The sequence below is a fragment of the Danio aesculapii genome, chromosome 19, assembly GCF_903798145.1.
Source record: "Danio aesculapii chromosome 19, fDanAes4.1, whole genome shotgun sequence".
Classification (NCBI taxonomy): Eukaryota; Metazoa; Chordata; class Actinopteri; order Cypriniformes; family Danionidae; genus Danio; species Danio aesculapii.
The window spans coordinates 19,470,427-19,496,975 of NC_079453.1; the positions used below are offsets into that span (position 1 = coordinate 19,470,427).

Consider the following 26,549-nt stretch of genomic DNA (forward strand, 5'->3'; position numbering starts at 1 on the left):
ATAATTAGACCTGCCACCAGTTGGGATCTTCTCGGTTGACAATCTGCAAAATATCCCCCCGTTTGAAAGCAAGTCCTGCTTCTCTGCATGGAATTAGATTATCGCTGGCTGGACTGTAGTCAAAATGCGGCTTCACGTACACCTGAGAGAAATAAAACATGAGATTTGATTGAGTATGATATGTATATGTTAACTAATAAACACCACAAATTATTTATTAATGATCACATTTATGAGAAAATCTCTTATTTTTATCTTTTATAGTACCATTATTTAAGCAGGAAGTCTCACTGAGAACACAATCGCTGAGACCTGGCCAAAGTAACAGCCATACAGTCAGGGTATCAGAGATTGAAATTCAAGACCTTTTAAGACCTTTTTAAGACTCTTTGCATACATTTTAAGACGTCATCACCACTTCAGGTTTCAACCAGTACCATTAGCGACATTTTAACTTGCAGTACATTTACTAAATACTGATTGCAAGAAACAAATCCTAAACTAAAACTGTATTTATATACTGAATAAAAAAGTTCATGCAGCAGGAATAACAGTGTTTCCCTGGTTACTGCAGTACACAAAGCAGCGTGATGTCAAATAGCAGGACTTTTTTAGCATCTCAGCACTACACAGCATCCCAATATTCAAAGATTAAATTCAGGTAAACTTTAGCATACTGATATCGAATTTAAACCTTGTGAAATAGCATGTAAGACTTTTAAATACTTTATATAAGGGTCTTAAATTTCTCTAAACTGATTTATCAATTTTTAATACTTTTTAAGACCCCACAGACACCCTGACAGTAAGCCAATTTTAAAATACATAAACACCCCATAACATTTCACCAGTCCTCTCAACAAAAACAATCACATGCTTCTAATACCGCTTTCTTTATAATGCCTTTAAATTTACAGAAAGACACAATTTTTTTAGTTTTAAGTCTTTTTGCAAATTATTCCATGCGCAAGGAGCTTAATAAAAAAAATGCAGTTTTACACAGCTCTGTACAAACTCGAAGTATATTAAAGGTATCCAGGTTGAGGTATCCCAGAGCTAAGACAATAGCTCTTATAATATGATTTTCATTCAAGTGAGTTAATTTGAAACAAATTGATAAATAATGTTAATAATACAATTACATATTCCAGTTCTACATTTATTAGCATTGGTACAACATAAAATAAATCTGTAACATAAAGGTGTGCAATTGACGCTTTATGTATTTCCTTCTTGTACTGACACAGAGAATGAGAGGACTTCATCATTTTAGTAGGTAAGAACAGAAAAATAAATGCATGACCAAATAATTAACTTCCACTAAGTGTTGATGCACTGTAAAACCCCACAGTCAACTTGATCAAATGAAATGAGTGTAGTAGACTCAAAATGTACTGAAAGTTAATTCTACTCATTTGAAAAGAGTTTTGAACTCAGTGGTGAAGGTAATGAGTTAATTAAATACCTCATTACTTCAACTTAAATGGAGTAAGTTCACAGTACTCATCAGAATTAGTTTCCTCAAACGGTTTGAATTGCCTTAACTTATTGGGTTTTACAGTACTCAGTTGGTTTGAGTTCTCTTCATTTACTGGGTTTAATGTGCTCAAATTGCTTCGATTACTCAAATGGATTAAGTTCACAGTACTCAGTATTAGTTTTTGAACTTAAATGGTTTGTTGCAATCGGTTTCCTTAAATGATTTGAGTTACCTTAACTTATTGGGTTTTGCAGTGTGACTGCTCCACATGGATACAAAAAGTCTCTTTCATCATTGAATTTGAGAAAAAAGATATTTTATTTATAAATTCCATACGTAATCATGTTTTTGTTTTTTTGTTTTGTTTGATTTTGTAGGGGCAGTTTGGTTTCAAATATCCTTAACTTTACATAAACTCAAATTAGACTAGACATCAAGCATACTGACTGAATTTCCATTGCAAATCTCCAGGATTTTAAGCACTGAGGATGAGGAGTACTCACATAAGTTTACCAATTGCTTTTTTGGACAATGAAAAGAAGCCGTATTTTAGGCCCCAGTGGCACATGTTTTTATGTATTAAATCATAACAGAATTATTAATGCTATTAACAGAATTCCTTTCTTAAAAACCCTAAAAACTCTTAAATACATTATGTGCACAGACGTTGAGATGTGAGATACGAAGAAATCACCAGGAGCCATGTAATGAGATTTTTCTGTGTGTGCATGTCTTGCCCCAGATAGCATGTGGAGTGTTATTAATATGGCTCTCAGGGATCTTTTTTACAACAAAGCATCATGGGATTTTACAAACGGCCAAATGCAAGCTGAAGATGGAGGTCCAATGCTTCGGCATGCACACAATATATCTTTTTTTATATATTTTTTGTCTTTATTTTATATTTTGCTAAATACTGGACTACATCGGCTGCAAATATGAACTGCATGAATGGATATGAAAATGTCAATCCCTCCCTATGAAATTCTATTTAAAATATAATATAAATGTGTTTAATGGGTATTTTGAAATGAGCCATTATACTAATTACAATAACCATACCAAGAATATTGACCCATACCAGGCCCGTAGCCAGCCTGATGAAAGGGGTGGTTCTTTTTTCTCAAAATGTGGACCTTTTTGCAGTTATTTACCTCATTTTCTATTTGTGAGGTTTAAACATTGCAGTTTAATGACATTTAAGCACTTTTTTTGTTTAAATAGCTTGTCGGATGGTCATAAGAACTGACTATTTGGTCATAAGAAGAACTATTTGACCTTCAAAAACATTTCCTTAAAAATGTATGAAAAACATACTTTAAAATACTAATTTATTAAATGATTTATCATTAAGAAAAAAAAGGGATTTGACCATTTGAATAAACAAATAAATAAACAATAATAATGTAGAGATTCACAATCTTTCTAAATGTTTCTCTTGTAAAAAAATTAAATAAAAAATTTATGGATAGCAATAGCCTGATTAGTATTAAAATTAACTTTTAAAATTGGGCCGCCTTTGGTGCTTTACGAATAAGGTCCAAGATTTGGAATAAAAGTTACTTGTAAAATGTTTTCTCTATTTAACAACAATACAGTAGGTCAGTAATGAAAGGTGTTTTCTTACATAGATGTTAGACTCAAGAAAAATAATTGTTAGCATTGGCCAAAACTGATTAGCTGAAGTCACGACAGCCAACAGAGGATTCTGCTTTGTCTTAAAGCCTTTTTCGAGTTATTTTCACAATTTATGATGGAATAGCAGTCAAAATAGGACAAATGATCTCATGTATGGGACTAAATCTGGACCTTTGTCAGTGGGGGGTGGGTTTTTTGAACCACCCGAACCCCCTAACCGCCACCTTTTATGGGTCAACACCAGTAATGCTGCTAAAAATACATATTTGATAATTAAGGCCTATATTATATTAGAAAACACAGTACCAAGCACATATACATATACAGTGCTCAGTGTATATAATTACACCCCTCACAAATCTATCTTTAACATTCATATTTTTAATAGAAAGCTTTACAATATTATATTTGTGCATATACAGTTGAAGTCATAATTATTAACCCCCCTTTGATTATTGTTATTTTTTTCTTTTTTAAATATTTCCCACATGATGTTTAACAGAGCAAGGAAATTTTGTATGTCTGTCGAATCTGACAGTATGTCTGATAATATTTTTTCTTCTGGAGAAAGTCTTTGTTTTATTTCGGCTAGAATAAAAGCAGTTTTAAATTTTTTAAAACCTATTTTAAGGTCGAAATTATTAGCCCAGTTAAGCTATATATATATATATATATATATATATATATATATATATATATATATATATATATATATATATATATATATATATATATGTTTTTTTGAAGGTCTACAGAACAAACCATCATTATACAATAACTTGCTTAATTATTATAACTTGCCTAGTTAACCTAATTAACCTAGTTAAGCCCTTAAAAGTAACTTTAAAAAATATCTAGTAAAATATTATTTACTGTCATCATGGCAAAGATAGAATGAATCAGTTATTAGAAATGAGTTATTAAAACTCTTATGTTTAGAAATGTGTTGAAAAAATCTTTTTTCCATTAAACTGAAATTGGGGAAAAAATAAATAGGCGGGCTTATAAATTTTGACTTCAACTGTACATTAGATTAGTCAGTACTGAAGCCAAATCTGGAGCTTTTCTAACAAAATAACTTACGATAACGGTCCAAAAACTAATACACCCAAATTTATATGTTATAGAAAAATATTAAATGCACATTTTGCTACATTTTACTTTAATTAAATTTTATTATCTTTCAATTTCTAAATATGTTTGGTGACTAAAACATTATTTTAATAAATATATCTGTTTAATAAATCTGTTTAAATGCACAAAAATACATTGCCTATATTTGCTGGGTCATTCTAGATTTTCTTTTATGGCATAAATCACCAAGTTAAGATCGTGTACTATGAAGATATTTCGTATATTTACTGTTAGAAATAAAGCAAAATTTTCCATTAGTAATGTGCATTACTAAGCACTTCATTTAGACTATTTAAAAGCCAATTTTAAGAGTATGTATTGATTGATTCATTCATTTATTGATCCATTCATTCATTAATTTACCTACCTCTTGTATTCCACATTTCATATAGATGTATCTGGGCCAAATATTGTCCTATCTAAAAACACATCCTAATACTGTATGTTTATATTTTATTATTTTTTCTGTGTTGAATCCTTGTATTTCATTGCAGGTTTGATTTCTCAGTTGTTGTAGTGCTTTGGGTTTGAGAAACGCCCATTAAAAAATGGTATTATTATTATTATTATTATTATTATTATTATTATTATTATCTTACCATAAACTTACATCAATGGAAAGCGCACACTATTTTTGTGGTCCAGGGTCACAATTGCTCAAATATATTCAATAATAATTCATTCATATTTTACCAAGTACATTGGTGAGCAAACAAGACTTCAAATATCAAACATTAAAATCTTACCACCAGTTGCACTTGTGGATATTATTGTATGTGTGTACCTGTGGTGGCGCTGGAGCGTCTCTGTAACTGGGTAATATTTTGAGTGTTATTCCTCCACTACACTCTTTGAGCATCTCCTGCAGCTCAGTGGGATTAGTGCCAACGTCCTTCCCGTTCACTTCTTTAATGATGTCACCCACGTGCAGGAGCCCTTGCCTGTCAATCAGCCCTCCATGGAGGATGCGAGCGATTACCAGGTCACCCTTGTCCATTCGGAAGGTCACACCCTGAGATATGACAAATTAAAATAGACAAAATATTAAAAATAGGCCAAAAAACAGGTCGTAGCATTATTTCTCTTTTAGTTTAATTAATGCCAATCACAATAACCTTGCAAAGTTGCTTCAACACTTGCTGTTGTGCAATATGAGTTTACATTTTTGAACAGTTTACGTTTTTAAGGTGGGCAGGTCATAAAGTTACTTGTCAAAACTTTAGAAGTTTGTCAGAGAAATTGAAAGGTAAGTCAGTCTGACATATTAAAATTGATTTATCACTAATATATGTTTTACAAACAATTATAACGAAGCTTACCATCAAACCAAAGGCTTATGAGCAATATTTTAGCATCCTCTTTGAAATATAAACTAAATAAATTTAATGATCATAGTGTTTTGTGTAAAAGGTCATTGTGTGTAGAAAGCTGGTTAAGCTAAAATGGGCCACAAGTTTTATGCTAAAATGGGCTGCATACACAAACACTTTTACACAGAAACAGGGTGAAAACAAGTTTATATTCCAAGATATGCATTCATAAATATTTTGAGACAATAGTGTCAAGTTACTGTTACTGTAAATCTGCCAAAAGTCCTGTGATATTTTCTTTTTATATTGGCCCATTTCACCTGAATGTTTTGCTGTGAAAGTACTCCAACTCTCATTATTTGAAACATCAAGTACATCTTTCTTTTTACAAAACATACATGTGTGTTTAAATCTTGAACCATGTGTTTATAAGCGTTTATAAGCCCTCCAGTTTGTTTGTTTGTTTGTTTGTTTGTTTGTTTGTTATTACTTTTTCAGATATTTCCCAAATTATGTTTAACCATGCATAGAATTTTTCATAGTATTTTCAATAATAAAATATGTCAAATCCCAGCACAGTCACAGTTTTTAGTTTATATTAAAGAGCCTTCTTTAATTGGTAATGTTCATTTTTGGCTTGAAATTTATTTTAAATGTATAATTTTGCTGCACATTCATAGTTTTAGTTTGTTAATATTAAAGAGTCTTCTTTAAATCTTTTGTATTATTCACTTTTTATTTGGATAATTTATTTGCAATTTAGTTATTGCAGAAAAGATTTTATTTTTGTATAAAAAAAAAAAAAAAAAAAGTTGCAGCATTTGAGAAAAAATGAAAGGGCACTTGTTCACCTTAATTTTGTGTCAGCTCATTTTGTTAAAAATCGTAATATAATCGTGTATTGTGAGATTAATATTGTGAATTGTATCGCATCGCGAATCAAGTGAATAATTACATCCTTAATTTAAAATATAAACATTTAATTTAATTAAAAATCATAATTTTTTTGTAAAAAAGGTAATTTTATGTAAAAGGGGTTGGTTAAGCTAAAATGGGCTAAAAATGTTATGCAAAAATGGGCTGCATACACAAACATATTTACACAAAACAGGGTGAAAACAAGTTTATATTCTGAGATATGTATCCATAAAAATGCTTTGCAGACAGTATGAACGGAATCATCCACCTATACAACATAAGCTTTTTTTGTTACGTTCTTTATTGATTATATGTAATGTTTGCGCAAGACTAAATATAACTTTTTATTTAATGAAATAACTCATGGTGTTGTTTCAATATAACACAGTAAAGACAATAGTGCCAAAATTACAAGTGCTGTTTTCTTTATATAGTGGCCCATTTCACCTGAATATTTTGGGGTGACTCATGAAAGCCCTACAACCCTCATCATTTTAAAACAAGTAGAATTTTTCACATTTAAAAAAACACATTTACATATATGTTTAAATATTCAGTATATCTCATGCACAGCTTATTTGATGATGCAACAGTTTATTTACCAAAATGTGGCCCATTATGGCTGAAATCACCTAACAATCAGATTGGATATTGACTGACAAAAACCCACCAGAGGTTCTCCTGCTTTCTTGCGAATCCCAATCATTCTGACTGCATCAGCCTGCATTAGAGCGTTGTTTACTGCTGCATCATTGGTCAGTTCAGGAGGGGCCGGGGCTTCATAGCACTTTGATGCCACTATGTCATGAGCCTCCAAAAGAGACTGTAAAAGGGAAAAAGATGAGAACAAAATATTGTAGAAAAAAATTATTGAACAAAAATTAAAAGGGACAATCATGGACGCTTGAGAGTAGACCAAAAGTTCAAGATATGGCAAGAAGTGAGAATGTCATAGGGATGTGAAAAGTAGTGGTATGAGATGAAATGAAAAAAAGATGGAGAAAAATGAGATTTTATTAGATGAGGTACACAGTGAGACAAGAAGAGAACATCTGAAAGGGGAGGAAATGAGAGAAATGAAAATATGAGACAAAAAGAGACTGTATGTCGTAGTAAAATGAGAAGATAAGTTATGTGATAAAACGAGAAATTATAAGATGGAGATAAAATGAGACTATAAGATACAAGATAAGAAGTGTCAAGAGAAGGTAGGACATTAAGCAGATAAAGTCAAGATGAGACGAGCAGAGAATTTACTACAAGATTCAAATAGGAGGAGCTACATGAGATGAGAAGAACCTGAAGTTGTTAATTTTTATTGCCATGTCAGCATTTAAGAATACCTTAATGGCAATGAGACCAGAAAGCAAAATACAAGATAAAACGAGAAGAGAAATAATGAGATGATGTGAAAAAAAGAAGAGGAGATACAAGATGAGACAGGAAAAGAAAGCATGAGATCAAATGAGGAGTTAGGGGATGAGATGAAACGAAATATGACATGAGACGAGATCAGATGAGATGAGATGAGATGAAAAGAGATTAAACTAGATGAGAGGAGACGTGATGAGATGAGACAAGAGGAAATTAAATGAGACGGGATGAAACGAGATGTAACGAAATGAGATGAGACAAGATGAGACAAGACTAGGGTTCAAAAAAAATTGCACCTGGAAATGGGGCTCCTGCAGGATTTTGGAGAGCTCGGCAGCACTGTCATCTCGCACACTCAGACCACTGATGTCACCCAGAATGTCAGTCACAAGCTCAACGTTATTCTCCTGCACGGCCTCCAGCTTCACATCCTCCAAACGCTCATGAGCCTGAACACAAACATCTCATTTCATCAGTCAAAACATGAGGGCAGATTTATAATTATGCCTAGTAGCACCTCTCTGAGTTTAACTCAAATCAGCATGACATAAAGGGACTGTGTGACTTTCTTTGTGTCCATAGTGAGTGACAGAAGTTTAATACCCAATAATTGTTCATATCGTTCCATCTTAATGTGATAGTTCAGCCAAAAATTCAATCTCTGTCATTATTTACTCACACTTCAAAAAGAAGATGGTATTCATTGAATTACATAGTTTTTTTATTGTTTTATTCAATTTCTATTCTTTTAATCAGTCACAAATGACATGTTTACCTCATTAGCACTGAAATCAACAAGAGTTAAGTTTGTTTTTTGCTCGGAAGTCAATGAGACGTCAATGAGTACGATCAACCGGCACACTTCAGAATAACTTCTTTTGTGTTCAACAGAAGCAAGGTTTAAAAAAAAAAATAAAATAAATAAAAAATAAAAAAAAAAAAATCACATGACGGAAAGAATATGGTGAGGAAATTTTTAATTATTTTAATTTTTAATTTTTAAATATTACTTTTATCAGTCTCAAATAGCTGTGTAACAATCCCGGTTGATCCGTCCCTAACACACGTGACCCGCGGATTAATAACTTGTAGGTTAATCCAACATTTATGACAATTGCAGAAACGTCGCCTCCTGCGTCACTCTTTGTTTAGCCTGCATTAATGCATTCAATGTAAAGCTGCACAATTAAACATTAAAAGAACGTGATCTCAATTCAAACCTGTGCAACATGAATGATAAATGATAATGATTTGCATATGTTTATTAATCCTTCGAAGCTCTGCATTCAAATCTGCATTTGATGGAGAGAGATTCAGTTTCTACACTTTTTCAGTTCGTTACAAACAATTAAATAGCACAGGGATAACAGTTTATAGTTCAGATATTAACACTGATGTTTATGGTAAACATTAAAATCACCGCTTAACGGAACTTTACGCTAGTAAAGAGCCATTTCTGAAATTTTTGCCAAATGGATTTTTAAAGAGCCATTGGGGGTGTGTGTATATAACAAAATCTTTATTTGTGTCCATGCACAACCCAATAATAAACAAATATGATGCATCACAATGCATGAAAATAGGACAATTTATAGATTTTTTTTTTGTTTTGTCATCACCTTTCATGAACGTTGTTTGAATTTACATGCACGAGGTTACCATACAAATGTAAGTTGCTTGCCCTTTATTGCTGTCGCGATTCAAGATAATCCACAGCGCCACACATGCACATTGGTTAAAACATAATTTTATTGTAAATTGAGTTCTTTTACATTTTGCTGTAAAAACAATATGGAATTGGAATTGTATTTTCAATAGGAAACTGATTTCTAGTGACAGTTATAATTTAACCTTTAAAATATTATTGAAGAGAGACAGTAGGAGAGCCACATATTTTTGCTCAAAGAGCCACATGTGGCTCCCGAGCCATAGGTTCCCTACCCATGGCGCGAGTGAATGTTGTACCAATTACATTGTTTACCCATTAGGTGGCGACAAACAATCGTCAAAATTATGTCACTGAATAGGTTTTCAAAAATGATACACCTGTAAAGAAACATGAAGCTTTATGTGTGAATTGTTGAATCATTAATTGAAAATAAATATGATATATTGTACAAGATGTTAGATTTCTATATTTAACTTTAAATAACAGTAGCAAAGATCATTTTTTGTGTTGAATATTTTCTTTTTTCTTGATTTAGATTTTTATTAAAATGACTAAGTTCTGTTTGTTAGAACCAATGTTTTTTGCAGTAATTGTTTTGAATAAATGGAAAGCAAATGACATTTGTCTCCTCCCTTTTTAGCGGATCCAAAAATGGTCCAATCCGTGACTCAAAAATCGTAGTGTGATCCGAACCATGAGTTTTTTGATCCGTTGCACCACTAGTCACACTCACAAATGACATGCATTTACCGCATTAACAATTAAATCAACAAGAGCATGTTTGTGCATTTACCTTGGCCAGTGAGCGGACGATGGGACTCTCCATGATGCCTTTGAGGAAGATGAGGTCAATGTCTTTAGCCCCGGTGGTGGAGGGCAACTCGCCCAGGTTATCCAACACCTGCTGCATAGCTGAACAAACACAGAGAGAAAAATGTTAGGACACAACACACACTCCATCATTATGCTAAGTAAAAAATGCAAAAGATTACCCTGCAGGATTAAGCAAACTTCACATCACATTATTGGATTGCTGAAATACAACACCGCCTTCCATGATACTACCATCTCCTTATTGTACATGTTTAGCTATTCTTTTGTCTTCAGGGTTCATTTGATCCACTGAGGTCATTTCCTAGAAGTAAACTACTGTAGTATTCAGCTGTGTGTGTGTCTAAACAGAAGTTGACAATACTGACTATCACCTTTAAAGCAACACTTTGCTAGTTTGAGAGCATGGCTCCTCCTTGTGGTTTATAAGTAAAATTGACTGTTACCAGTGGCGTTAAACTGTTGTCGCGCCTCCCAGTGTGCAGCTCAACTTGATGATTTTTTTGAATAACCTGAAAAAACCGACATCTGCTGACCAAGTAAAATAGTCAGCGTTACAGTGTACCTAGGCTATGAAAACAACATGTGACATGCCTTAAAGCTGCTACAAGGCGAGCATCAGAATGGGGAAGAAAGGTGATTTAAGTGACTTTGAACGTGGCATGGTTGAGCCGGGCTGGTCTGAGTATTTCAGAAACTGCTGATCTACTGGGATTTTCACTTACAACCATCTCTTGGGTTTACAGAGAATGGTCCAAAAAGATAAAATATTCAGTGAGCAGCAGTTCTGTAGGGGCAAATGCTTTGTTGATGCCAGAGGTCAGAGAAGAATGGCCGGACTGGTTCAAGCTTTCAATTTGCCTGGTCTGATGAGTCTCGATTTCTGCTGCAACATTCGGAGGGTAGGGTCAGAATTTGGCGTCAACAACTTGAAAGCATGGATCCATCCTGCCTTGTATTAACAGTTCAGGCAAGTAGTGGTGTGTAATGGTGTGGGGGATATTTTCTTGGCAAACTTTGGGCCCATTAGTACCAACTGAGCATCGTGTCATGCCATGTCATAAAGCGCAAATCATCTCAGACTGGTTTCTTGAACATGACAATGAGTTTACTGTACTCAAATGGCCTCCACAGTCACCAGATATCAATCCAATAGAGCACCTTTGGGATGTGGTGGAAAGGGAGATTCGCATGATGGATGTGCAGCTGACAAATATGCAGCCACTGCATGATGTCAATATGGACCAAAATAGCTGAAGAATATTTCCAGTCCCTTGTTGAATCTATGCCACAAAGGATTAAGCAGTTTTGAAGAGAAAAGTGGGTCCACCCCAGTACTAGTAAGGTGTACCAAATAAAATGGCCTGTGAGTGTATATTCACCTGGGGATATTCATACCGAGGCCTCTAGAGATTGTGCAGCGCTATTGATGTCATCCAAGACCTGTAAAGAGATGATGGCAACCATCGAGGACTTCTAGAGGTCTCCATAATCCTTGACCAGGCCGTATCCTGAGCAGATGCTGTGGTGGTCATGGAGGAGTGGAGAGCATGAGACTCATTCCTGAAAGACCCCAGTTAAAGACGAGTCTCCACATTGATCCTGTGGGCCGGCCTGTACACATGCTGGTGAGCTACTCACACCTGCAGCTTCTCCACGATGGACGTCCAGCATTCTCCTGCCCCGGCATCTAGACTGCAGCTCTGCACAAGATGTTTGGCCAGTATGGGTCGCTCACCGAAAGTTGTGTATGTTTTCAGGTGACTGTAGATAGATCTGATTGTCGCAGAAGATGCATTCTTCTTTTTAAAATATATTCTCCCTCTGATATCATTTTAGAGGCAATGGGTCTCATTAACTAATAATTGCGTACGTTTTTTTTGTATTCATACACATTTGAACTTCTGGAAAACCCTTTCCGCTTAATTCACAACATGTGATGAGTTTCACACATGAATTACACAAGGATACTAATTTAATACACACTCAAACCAGCTCCATTTAATGGCTCTCTGCAAATCGGCACTTGCCCAGAGAAAGACAAATATGGCAAAAAGAAAAGGAAAAGATACTTTAAGGTTAATAAATATAGGGTTTTGCTGTCAGAAGCCAGAAAAAAAAGTTGCATGTATCAATAAGGACTTCTTTTGGCAACTGAACAGCCATTCATCACTCTCAGAAAACATGTACTCTCTCCTTAGAGCAGGGATGTCAAACTCAATTCCTGGAGGGCCGCAGCGAGGCACAGTTTTGTTACAGCCCTGCTTCAACACGCTTACCTGTATAGGTTTCAAACAAGACTGAAAGACTTAATTAGTTAGACCAGCTGTGTTTAATCAGGGTTGGAACTAAACTGTGCAGGGCTGCAGCCCTCCAGGAATTGAGTTTGACATCCCTGCCTAAGAGCATGTGCCACAATGTCTTTAAGCAGTAATAAGTGTACCATGCCTCAAAACACAAGGTAAGACACAATAATCAGAGTTTATATAAGGATGAATCAGGTGATTGTGGTTGGGACCTCCAATTATACACAGGCACACACACACAGTTATAGACACATTTATATATCTGGACCTCTAATTATACTGCATCATCAATTTTAAATGTTTAGTTACAGGTCACCCAACCTGTAAATAGCATATCAAATTATATGTAGGTATCTTTATACACGCTTACAAGGCCCCGGGCATACATCATTATTGCGTATAAGTGGTATATGTTCTTGAATTTTTTTTATGCATTTACAACACATTTTTAGTTTGATCTATTTTAACGAATCAAGACTTATTTTATTTATTTATTTATTGATTAATGGATCTCATTCACAAAACGAAATTGTATGATCGAAAATGTACATGGTTCTGCTTTAAACTTTTACTTTACACCTTAATTTTTTTTCCTATACCTAATTGCTTTCATAAATATACTATATACTTTGCTATCATAAATATACAGTCTGTTTAATATACTATGCTATCATAAATATACAGTTTAAAAATTGGGATTAGTAATTTGATAATTCGACACCTTAGAATTATAAGGTTCTATTTGACATTTTTGACAAAATTGAGTTATTTACATAATCATATTAAATGACAACTTATTTACATCAAGTGATGTTTTTTTAGAAGTTGTTTACATTTTAAGACTTTGTTTAAATTTTTTTTTTAATTAAATAAAAAAAAAAAAAAAAAAAAAAAAAATTGGTCTAGCTTGGCTCTATGGGATTCTTTCTGTGAGCCAATAAGCAATTCAAATGCACGCACGAAGACCAATCAGGATCAGCTTTCTTTGTCATTCTGCTGGACTGCTCCATTGACAGTGGGAAAAACCAGACAGAAACAAAATCAGAATCGACTAAATAATGCACAACACACAAAATTGAGAAGAAACCTGAAACTGAAAAAGTGTGTATAAATGTGATGATTTAGAAGCGTTTTTTGACATCGAGATGAAATGTTCAATTTTACATTGTTGAAAAAAACAATTATTAAAAAAATAAAAAATGTATATATTAAATGAGAAATATTTTAATTTGTGTATATATAGTCAGTGAAACATTTTTTATTGTTTATCTAACTCATTTGCTCATTGTCTGTTTTCTTTTAAAGTCTTTAAATTTAATATTTAGCCTTGAAGGGCAAATGCCTAATTTAATTCATGCATGGGACATTAAATTCAATAAATATAATTCAATAATTCATATAAAGCACATAATTCAATAAATATAATTCAATAATTCATATAAAGCATATAATTCAATAAATATGACCATAATAATTACATAAAATTATTTAGCACAGCCTTGTATGCTTAATTTGAACAAGAAAAGAATACTCATCCTAAAACATTAGATTAATGTTATAGAAAGCAAAAATGTAACTTTCTCAAGCATCAACATATTGTTACAATACCATTTTTTTACTGCATTTCTTTTAAAGCTTCAGTTAATGATCTGCCAGATAAAACCTTTTAATTCTAAGCGGAAAATGACATTTCAGAATTAGAAGGTTCAATCTGCATTTGCCCTGATTATTTTACCCCAATTTGCAAATGTAAAAGAATTGATTATTTACATTTAGAGTCTCTGTCATGTTAATGTATGAAAGAAAACTGTTACAGACATTTTGTTTGCTGTATGGTATGCAAAAACTTTATATATCTCAATATATATCTTTAATATCTCAAAATCATTCGGAACGCAAATTGGTAAAACAGGTGCATTTATTTGATCACAAAACCCATAAAAGCAGTACTATTGTTTTAAACTTTAGTTTTAGGAAATGAATGTTTCATACAGCATCAAAAATAGAAAATAGTACTTTTAATTATGTGGATTGTAGAAAGGTCGAATTTTACTTTTTTTAATTTAAAACTGATACTTTTATAATAAAAATTTAGAAATGAAAATATCTAATTATTAAATTTATTTAAAGAACACCTATGATGAAAATCTTCTTTTGTAAACTGTTTAGACAAAACTGTCTGTAGGAATAGTTTGTCCACTGTCATATTAGAGTGATATAAACCCAACAAGTCTCTTATTTAAAACTTCCTGACATTATAATAGGACCCAAATCCCAATGTTTCTGATGTTTCACCATGTTTACACAGGTCCACAGAACATTTTTTTTGCAAATAAACTGGGATTAAAATATTTGTTACAACTCTCTGTGATTTCTGTAAGTTTTATACATTTAAAATAGAGCATGTTTCTAATAAAGACAGTAAAATCACTATCTAAATCTTAACCACTGTAATCACCATGGCCACATGGTGTCAATACATGCTAATATGTGTTTGTGTGTGTGTGTGTGTGTGTGTGTGTGTGAGAGAGAGAGAGAGAGAGTGTGTGTGTGTGTGTGTGTGTGTGCTGCAAACGGCATTTGTGTGAGACTTATTTCAGAAAGGCTTGAATAATCTTCACCACAAATAAATCAAATAAGCTTACTTGGTATTTTTGACTAATGAGCTGTATTTCAGCTTCATGCAAAGCATCATGAGAAGTAGACACACGTGGAAATGATGCGCGAGAAAAGTAGCTCTTTTGCATTTAAAGCCACAGGCTACAAAACCAGCTACAATGTACTCAGACACCAAAATGGGCATATTCTGGAGGAATATCTGCATATCTGATGGGTATTTTGAGCTGAAAAATTTACCAACCGATGGCTTATCTTACATCTTGTAAAAGGGGGAAAAGAAGTGCCCTTTAAACAAACATAATTATGAATTTATTGTTTATTTGTTTAAAACATTTCAAAAACTGTGTGTAGTCACACAGATGGTAACAGCACTGTCTAACACAGTCATTGACAAATCTCCCTCCCTCCACACACACACACACACATTTGTCTGAGGCCAAACACTCAGTGAGTCACGTGACAACACAGGTCATAGCCTGCAGTAGTGTAATCCATCTGTGACAGTAGAACAGCACAGCGAGAGAACGTGTGCTTGCACATTTCCTCTCCATCAGGATACAGTCGAGACCAACAGATCAATATTTAACATCAGATCACTTGTTCAATTCCACTTACTTAATTCAGGTCAGACACTGTTGTAGTCCTGAAACAACCATCAGCAAACTTTAACATCATGCCACTATTCCATATCAAATATTTCAGCGAAATGCACCCCGGGGCCCTTATTTGGCTGAATACTAGAGTACATAATGGATGAACTGACAGTGCTATAAACAATTGAGGAGAAAATGAAAGACAGCATACACTAAAACGAGAACACCTAATTCATTTTACCATATGTGTCTGCAAACACACAAACACACTCTTTAGTCAAAACCCCCTCTCATATCTGTCAAATTTTGTAAGCAGCATCTCCATTTGGTTTGTTTTAAAGAGCTAATTAAAGACATTAGCACTCTGTTTGACAGTTAAATTGCAGTTTGGGGATGTACTGTGATTACACGCCCAAAGATTTAATTTAATGTACATTCCAAGCAAAGAGTCGCAGCTAAAATGCTTCTGAGTAACACACAGTAACACATATGACAGCAGTGTGACTGGCCTCAAAACAGCATGTTTTATAATAATAATAATAATAATAATAATAATAATAATAATAATAATAATAATAATAATAATAATAATAATAATAATAATAATAAATGAAATAATAATTCAGAAAATGCTAATTCTTTAAACATAAGTTTTACACACTACACACTCCCAGAAATAAAGGTACAAGAGCTGTCACTGGGGCAGTACCTTTTCAAAAGTTACATATTTGTACCTGAAAATTCCATATTGGTACCTCAGGTACATTTTAGGTGTATTTGGGTACGGATTTACTTTTGAAAAGGTACTGCCCCAGTGACAGCTCTTGTACCTTTATTTTTGAGAGTGCATAAACAATTCTTTAAAGCCATTTTGTTTAGTATTTGGTATTAAATTTCACAAATAATAACTTTGTTTCCTTTACTTCAAACTACTTCATTTATTTTGTGCAGTGACAATAATTTTGCATACATTTAAGGGATGCAAAAGAAATAAAAAAACATTTCTAATAAGACAAAGTTTAAAATTATATATTTCCATGGTCTTTTAAGAAATAGCTCATGGAAAATATAGATGATGAAGCAATTATTAGGGATGCTCCGATCAGGATTTTTTGCAGAATTTTGGTAAGAAAAATGATTGACAATGCAATTTAGAAACATTGCAAATGATGGAAGAAGAATTTAACATGTCTCACTGAAGAAGTTTGGAGTGCATATTTGATGCATAAGATGTTAAAATGCACACCTATAAATATATTGCTTCTTCGGGGTAGAAAGGCCTTAGTCAGGGAGGTGATCAATAACCGGATGGTCACTCTGTCTGAGCTCCAGCCTTCTTCTGTGGAGAGAGGAGAACCTTACAGAAGGACAACCATCTGTGCAGCAATCCACCAATCAGGCCTGTATGGTAAAGTGGCCAGACGGAAGCCACTCCCCGCCTGGAATTTGCCAAAAGGCATCTGAAGGACTCTCAGACTATAAGAAACAAAATTCTCTGGTCTGATGAGACTAAAAGTGAACTCTTTGAAGTGAATGCCAGGCGTTATGTTTGGAGAAAACTAGGCACCGCTCATCACCAAGTTAATACCATTCAGTGAAGCATGGTGGTGGCAGCATCATGTAGTGGGGATGTTTTTCAGCAGCAGGAACTGGAAGACTAGTCAGGATAGAGGGAAAGATGAATGCAGCAATGTACAGAGACATCCTGAATGAAAACCTGCTTCAGAGTGCTCTTGACCTCAGACTGGGGCGAGGGTTCATCTTCAAGCAGGACAATGACCCATTGCACACCGCCAAAATATCAATAGAGTGGCTTCACAAAAGCTCGGTGAATGTCCTTGAGTAGCTTAGCCAGAGCCCAGACCTAAATCCTATTGAACATCTCTGGAGAGATCTGAAAATGGCTGTACACTATCACTTCCCATCCAACCTGACAGAACTTGAGAGGTACTACAAAGAGGAACAGGTGACAGGTGTGCCAAGCTTGTGGCATCATATTCAAAAAGACTTGAGGCTGTAGTTGCTTTTTTCACATTGTCATTATGGGGAATTTTGTGTAGAATTATGAGGAAATTAATGAATTTAATCCATTTTGAAATAAAGGCTGTAACAAAAAAAAAAAAAAATGGAAAAAGTGCTATGAATACTTTCCGCATGCACTGTATAATGTTTATTGCAATAAGTACATTATAAAAGTTATATTAGTAAATATTCTAGTTAACATTCTTGTCACAACAGCTCAAAATACTGGATATGAATGGTTGCAACAGAGACTATCACTCGCACGAGTCCAATAATCTCTTATACACCAATAATCTGTATATATTTTATTTAGTTGCTGTGACGCCAGAGCAGTGATCGCTCACACCTCAACACCTCATTTACCTCCTCACATGTAGCTCTGCTGATGTATAATATACAGGTGCACATGTGCCTCTTCCTCTGCTTGCAAACTCGTAAACAAACACCTGTGATCGGTTCATGAGATCGGCCAGATCAGCGAGTCATGAAATGTGATTATCGGCCACTGCCAATGTCTGGCCGATCAATCTGAGCATCCCTAGCAATTATAATTACGAAACGTACTATTCTTGTACTATTCTTGTTATTGTAGTTTCTTTTAGAATTGTGTATAATGTAATAATGCCGAATTCTGGATCTAAATATGAGACTATTTTAAGATAAACAACAAATTAATGTTTCTCTGCTGATCTGAAACTTGCATTTTTCAAAAATTTTCCAATAAATGCTCACACAGCTTCAAACTTTACACAACTTTCCTCTAATGCAACAATTAATTACATGAAATAGTCATGCAACACATCTCAATGCTACAATTCATGCTCTCCACAAGCTCATGAGCACATTTTTCACAACCTGGAAATATGCACAATTTTTTTTGGCTTGGTCAAAATATATCACACCCCTCCTCTAAGACATGCCATTCATATTTCACCAAGATTACAAAGAATATGAAAAAAAAGCCAAGAAGATGTCTAACCTCCAGAAGGATTTGCGCCCTCATCAGGTTCGGATGCCCCCTCCCCTGTTTCTCCAAAGCCCCCGGCATCCGAGTTCAAACCTGCTCCGTTTGAAAACGTTTCATCCACAGTGAGAATCATTCCTACTGTCAAATCTGACCTCTGCTCTACTGAACTGCGCAAATGTGGACTTGCCAATGAAAACAAAAATAAAAACGTAGACTACTATGACTCTATGAAAAGTTGGCAGGAGAGCAAAAAAAGAGGCCAAGAGACATCCACACAAAAAGAGGAGAGAAAGCAATCCAGACGTCTGCCAAACACAGATGTGGACACATACACACACACACATTCATATACAGATCCTCTTACTAGCGCTTCACTTAAACACACACGCACACAGTGCTTCCTCCAAACATCTAATCCCACAATCCTCCCCTGTGGTTTCAGACTCCGCCCCTTCACATGAGAGACAGCCCATCGCCCAGTTAAACCCCTCAGTGGATCTTACATAAGTGTCCTTATATAAGCTCTGGGACCAGGGGCTAATGCGAGATACACCCACCGTCATAGAATATTTCTCCCGCTGATTTTTCAGTCCAGGACTCAAGTCCAGGGCTCTTTGTCCTAGTCCTGGTTATAAATGTACTGCTAGTAAATTCTGGTTGGGCTTTCCCCAAAAACACTCAAGTAAACTTGTAATTATTTGATTTCTTTATGAACAGCTTTTAAAGGGATAGTTCACACTATTTTTTAAAAGTCAGTTACTGTTTCTCACTTTGGTGTCTTTCTTTCTTGGATCACAAAAGTATTTGTGATATATATTTCTGAAATATATGTTCAAATACTGTTATCAAGCAGAATTAAGCTTTTAAAAATAGTATTAAAGAATTACGATGACCAAGAGAGCCCAAATGGCCGCTAGTCAAAAAACACATAAAAATCGACAAAACACTAACAAACTGAGAAATCATTTTCATCAATTTGAATACACACATGCACACACTAATTCTTACAACACACACATATACTGTACTTCCTGCTTCCTGTTTAAAGTCAGTGCAACAAGTTAAAATAAACAAAAACACACCTCCTCTAGGCTTGTAGATAGCTGGGAATCATTCACTTTCACTCAGGACTACAAATCCTGTCATGCACAACACACTCACACCTGTTCCAGTTTTCCTGCTGATTGCTAACACACAGCTGAAGCTGTTCAGCATTGATTACATGGACTTTAAAAGCAGCACAGACACACACACCAGTTGCCGAGTCCTGTTTACTGTATTTCCATTTCCATTACCTTGCCGTGTTAGTTTGAGCAAATTATTTGGTTTTTATTGGATTTCTTCACCACTGTAACTTATATTACACCCCTAACCAGCTCTGGAGCAGGTTTTAATGTAGGTTAGGGAAATGTGAAATGTATGAAAAAAATAAAAGGTTAAAATGTTACAAAAATTATTATTTTCAACATAAATATAAAAGCCACTGCCTCCATGCCCCATCTTGGGGGGCTTTTTCAGTTTATTCAAGAAAATTAGCCTTTGAATAATGTTATTATTATTAGCAGTATTTATCATATGCATATATATATATATATATATTATAAAACATATAAAAACAAGTTTAGATTTGTCCATCTGTCGGACATATGCATTACTATACAAGAATAGGACGTGTGTTTGGATATAACGCTTTGACCACACTTCATTATTATTGTTCATTTATCCCTATGCTGGAAATTAGAACTGAATTTAGAAATATTTTTGAAGCAAATCTTTGTGTTTAACAAACAAAATTAAATATGTAGGCTAATGATTTTTTCAGTGGAGTGCGTACAACATCGTTTCCTTAGTACACCAAAGTTAAAGAGTAAAAGTAAAGAGGCAGAATAGAGGAGGCTTGTTCTTTATCCTCGTAGTGCTGATAGTTTAACATTTTTTTCGATAGTGAAATGTTCAGTTTCTCCACTTACAAAGTCCGCCATGTAAATAGCGCCATGGCGTGACGCAACTGACTCCTAAAAGGGAAGGGGAGATGAGACTCTGATTGGTTTAATACACATTATGCTCAAAACACACCCATAACTCATTAAGAGAATAAGCACGACCCTGTTAGACCATGCTCCACGGCACAGAGCGTATTTTTCCATCCTTGAAATAGCAAAAGTGGATTCAGACACACCCTTAACGCTTTTGAGCCATGCGCTTTAGACTTTGCGCCTAGATCATTAAAATAGCGCCCATAATGTTTTAGCTTATATTAAATTTAATTAGATCAGAAAAAAAATATCTATTACCTGTTTATTTAAGTATAATTATAGGGTAAAAATAATTGAAATATTGCAAATGTACATATCACAATGGTTTGCAAAAAAATGAATGATTTTAAACAAAATTATCTTTGAGTGTCCCATTAACAAACCCTCTGAAAGATTTTTAAGCACATCAGGTAATAGTTTAGATGTCAATACACATTTTTGAAATCAAGCAGAGTGTACATGCTAGTTTTCTTCCATTACCACTATTTTTCAAGTGTTTTTATTTTGCTGATTTTTCTTGATCCGTTTAGCATTACTAATTGAGTTACATATGAGTTATACTGTTAAAATGCATTTGTTTTATTCAACAGTAAAGCATAGCTGTTCACTTCAGAAGTTGTATTAGTGATGCTCTCTTTTTCCTGAAATAATATGAAACATATGTTGGTTATATGTTGTTGTTTTTTTTTACATTTTATTTTATATAAAATATTGCATTATTTAGCATGCTATTGCATACTTATTTTTTTTTTCAATATCACACATATCTATATGATCATTATATAATTATTATATTTAAATAGCTAATTAAAACGGTATTCCTCAAGGGAAATATCATTACTGCAATACTCAATACTACAATAACAACGAATATTTCCCTAGTATAATGCAACCCTTTCGAGAAACATAAAAAGCCTGACCTTAACCCTTGTGCATGAGTGCAAATTGATTTGAACACTAACATGTTTATCTGGGCTTTAACTTGTTAAACAACTGCACACAGACTGATTTCTGTAGGCCAAGAAAGGTCCTGTCATTATGCCAATGTGTCGATTGAACTATACTTTGGGTTTTATCCAAGAAAAGCACACTATTGTACCATTTTGATAAAGTAAGCTTAATTAAACATGAAACACAATCCCTAGAAGATATATTCACCTCATAAACATGGATAATATTTTGTGTTGCATTTCTATTTATCTTGATTCCTCACAAACTTGTGTTCTCTTTCTGGTTTAACTGAGTTAACAGGGTTTCATGAACATTAAGACTAATGGTCAAGGTCAGATTATTTTATAGACTGTAAAAAAATGCTGGCTTCTACACAATTCCTTCGTGTTGTCTTAATGCAAAGTTAACTTAATGCTTTTTACAAATTTAAGTGGATTGGACATAAAACAATTAAGTTTTCCCCAAAAAAACTTCTTTATTAAAAAATAAAGAATATATTATTTTAAATAAGTAGTTTAAACAAGTGGCAAAACGAATTAAGGATTATTTTCGTGTAATTGAACACATTTGCCTCACATGTCTATCTCCATATGGACAACTTTTCCAGTGTCTGTTTGAACAGTAGCTCACTTTTTATGGCGCTCAAGTTGGAATCCAGTTGTACCACAAAAGAGATTTAAGCAATGAAAAATCATGGTAAAACTGTGTTCTCAAGTGCACTTTTTTCTTACGTTTGCTTTTGAAAACACTATTGGTTGGGTTTGAGGGAGGGTAAGATGTGTGATTCACTGGTCTAGGTGATCTGTAAGACCAGTCCCACCTTGGAAATTTTATCTGAAACATACAACAAACTATTCTATGTACAGTATTTTAGATTCGCAAAAATGTAGACAACATCTTTTTGTCACCTGCAATGTGCAATGAAAGAGCAACATATTTTATGTATTTTTAGGCAAATATTTCCAATGAGTCTGGGTTGTAAAGTAGGACAGTTTATTGACTGGAAAGTCATGTTTGCATGTTAGAGACCACAGATCACTCACATTTCAAATACAAAAAGCTTTGAATGCATTTATTGATCATTTAATGTGTTATATTTGGATCATCTGGGAGGCTGCTGTGTTTTAGTGCTGATAAAGTCAACTGGGGTCGAATGCATTAGCTTTCTCGATGTATTAACAGCAAATCTCTTAGATTTACCCTGACAGCGATGACACACCATAACTTTTTGTTTATGACCATCAAACTGAAATGAAAACCCCAACCAAACTGGTTATTTTAGCAATCATTTTCTAATCTTTAATTAATATCTCAAATGTATAAAAGTACACTACTGTTCAAACATTTGTAAATTGTGAAAAAGTCATTTACAATCACCAAGGCTGCATTTATTTGGTCAGAAATAAAATAAAATGTAACATTATGATATTACAAAATTACAAATAACTGCATATTAACTGTTCTATAATTGTTTTAATATTGATAATAAAAATATAAATTAAGATCTTTTTTAGCTGAACACTGAAATATTTAGCATTTTTGTAACAACTTAAGAGTAAATATAGAATATTATAAGATTTTGACTATATGAAACCTATCAGTGAGAAAAATATCATGGTTTCATGATTACTGCTCGAGAATATATTCTTTTAAAATGTCTGGGTATGTAAGAAACACTTTTTTTCTCCTTTGAACACAATATATTTTATTTTGAGAAACATTTTAAATATTTTGGGACAGTAAATATGTCAGGCTAAATAATTAAAATGAATAATTGACTTCTGCGGTCTTCATTAGTTTAAAAAAAAACACACATTTCTTTTTAATTTAGAACGGCACATTTGTTGACACTGTTGTCCTAAAAAACTAAAAAAAACTTAAATAAAAATATCTTCCACATACCTTAGGAACAGTATATCAGAAAAAAATGTGGTGGTTTTAAAACCTCGATTTTTCCAAACTGTGGTATACCTTGAAGACGGTTATCGCCACATGTCTAATATAAAACTGTTAAAGCTATTCTTAATTTCAAGCATCTATTCTGAATAAAAATATTAATTTCTTTAATAGAAACACACCTTAATGACTTCAAAGTTTTCAAAAATACATTTATTGATTTCAGATTAAGATACATGATGTTATTTATTTAATAAAAATTAATTTCTAATTTAGCTAAACAAAATTCTGGGGAAAATGTACAAAAATTATAGTTTTAGAGTTATATCTAGAAATTCAGATTTAAACAACAATAAAAAGTTCCACAAAATCTGCATAATTATCCAAACCATTTATCAAAACCCTATTGAAACTATCCAGCTACACTGCAGGCAATCACATGAGAGTCTTCTCCATGTGTTTTACAGATTTATTTAATTTATTTACATTTAAGTCTTACATGAAGGGACCTTGATGTCTGCCTTGTTGTAAAAATATATATAGCTTTTCTTGGGTGGAAATGTATCTCTTCAGCTTAACGAAAGTAAAATTTGCTACATTTTAATAGTTTGAAATTATGAATTGTCTGGGTCGGTCATGTAAATACCTGGTATTGAGCCACAGTACTTTTTCTGTTGCTTTACAGATTTACTTTTTAGAGTTTATTTAAATTCATACAAAAAAGTTTGTATTGATAATTTAAAATAAATTAACAATTTATTAACCATCAAAAAGCAGTCCAAGGCACTCGAAAAATGTGGATAAAGTATCAAAAAGCATTTGTTGACATGGCTAATCCTTAAAAAAACCTATGCATTTTGGTAGAGAGCTGCCTTCATCAGGGTAACAGTGATCAGGTCCATCTGGAGTTAATTTTGAATGCTACATTCTCATGACTCTAGAATATCTAAACAACACTAAAATAATATATTAAACAAGGTCAACTCAACAATCATCGTTAATTCAGCATTGATAGAGGGGGAAAAAAACGAAATAAAAAAAAATATGTACAGTTGAAGTCAGAATTATTAAACCCCCTTTTAGATTTTTTTTCTTTTTAAATATTTCCCCAATGATATTTAACAGAGCAAGGAAAACGCATAGGTTTTTTAAGGATTAGTCATGTGAATAAAGGCTTTTTAATACTTTTTCCATTTTTCGAGTGCCTTGGATGGATGTTTGCTGTTTATTCTGAAGAATACCTTGCCCAAAGAGCACCGACACATTATTTAAGCAACCCCTGAGCACTTTTTGTTTGATTTTGAGCAATTTAATAAATCTGTCCACAATAATATACAAAATGTATAATTAGCAGAGACTGTCCAGATTAGGAAAAAAGCACATTCAGAAGAGTTTTAATACTCCTAGCTCATCCAAATGACCGGACCTAAAATAAGTATAGTTTCAGATTAATACTGAGACAGCAGCGCAGCCTGATCTGAGGTCAGTTTATAGAAGTACCCAGCAATGCCAGTCACTATCTTGCACAGCTGTGCCGTAAGAGGATCCGATCTGTCCCTAATCCAGCCGCCCCTCCCCCACAACTCCCTCCATTCCTCCCCCCACTGCCTCTTCTGTAAATCTGAGCCGGATTTTAATCTCAATACAACCGTCGTAGATTAGAGAATGCATTATGAGCTTGTTGAAGCAAGGCTGAAAAGGCAGGTTCATGCATCAGGTGTGGAAATGACTCACTGTAGAGGCGGGGATTAAAAAAAAAAAAAAGGTGACGAAAAATGCCTAGGGCGTGAGATACTTCCAGTAAGAGTCCATATGTTGACTGCACATGTGCTATAAATGATGCATTTAAAAGAGCACAGTGGCTGATATTTTACAGGCTAAATTAACTGCCATCTACACCTTTAGCATTAGTCAGTTGGCAACAAATAGCAATACTGTTACCCTGATGAAGGCAGTTCTTTGCCGAAACACGTAGGTTTTTTAAGAATTAGCCATGTGAATATATATATATATATATATATATATATATATATATATATATATATATATATATATATATATATATATATATATATATATATATATATATATATATATATATATATATATATATATATATATATATATATATATATATATATATATATATATATATATATATATATATATATGTGAATATATTTTTTCCACATTTTTCAAGTGCCTTGGATGGATTTTGTCTGTTTATTCTAATGAATCCCTTACCCAAAAGAACACTGACACATATTTAAGCTACCCCTAGGCTCTTTTTGTTTGATTTTGGAGCAATATTGGTTAATTTTACACATAAATATGACAAATTAATTCCAAAAGTAGTAACCGAGAGACAATGAGTTAATAAATTACCCATGAACAGCGACAGCCTATGAACATGCAAATCATCATGAGCTTTTAGGTAGAATCTGGAGTCACAGCAAAAGCCCATTATCTTTGTAAGGTATTAGCTTACATGCTAAGCATTGAGAGCCTTTGTAAATCTGAAGTACCATTGTGTAAACCAATAGAAAAATACCTTAAAGCAGCATTCTGAACCTACCTTGTCCCATAGATGTAAACAGACCAACATATTTAAACTTAAATTAAGTCTTTGATTCCACAATAAATGTAAGTATATTTAGTAAATGTTAGCAATACAAACACAAAATTGCTAGATTGTAATCTTTAAAGAAAGACTGTGAGGACTTATCTGACCAGCAAGTAATGGTAAACAACATGAGTGCATTTTGTACTGACATTCGGGGGGTTTATGAATAAGCATTACTAAAA

At 33.6% G+C, this 26,549-nt stretch overlaps 1 protein-coding gene across 3 annotated transcripts in view; it reads right to left on the minus strand.

Annotated features, from left to right (window-relative positions):
* The window catches only part of pals2b (protein associated with LIN7 2, MAGUK p55 family member b), a 47,627-nt gene that overhangs the window by 12,541 nt on the left and 8,537 nt on the right, over positions 1 to 26,549 (minus strand). For 2 of the 3 annotated variants that reach the window (XM_056480435.1, XM_056480434.1), the window contains 5 exons: positions 10,317 to 10,435; positions 8,151 to 8,303; positions 7,151 to 7,303; positions 5,037 to 5,264; positions 11 to 142 (listed from right to left, as the gene is read on the minus strand). In XM_056480435.1, coding sequence (XP_056336410.1) covers positions 11 to 142; positions 5,037 to 5,264; positions 7,151 to 7,303; positions 8,151 to 8,303; positions 10,317 to 10,433 — 783 coding nt within the window. In that variant the 5' untranslated portion in view covers positions 10,434 to 10,435. Of the gene's footprint in view, positions 1 to 10; positions 143 to 5,036; positions 5,265 to 7,150; positions 7,304 to 8,150; positions 8,304 to 10,316; positions 10,436 to 18,873; positions 19,230 to 26,549 lie in introns of those variants that run through there. The other variant, XM_056480433.1, reaches the window with a different exon arrangement.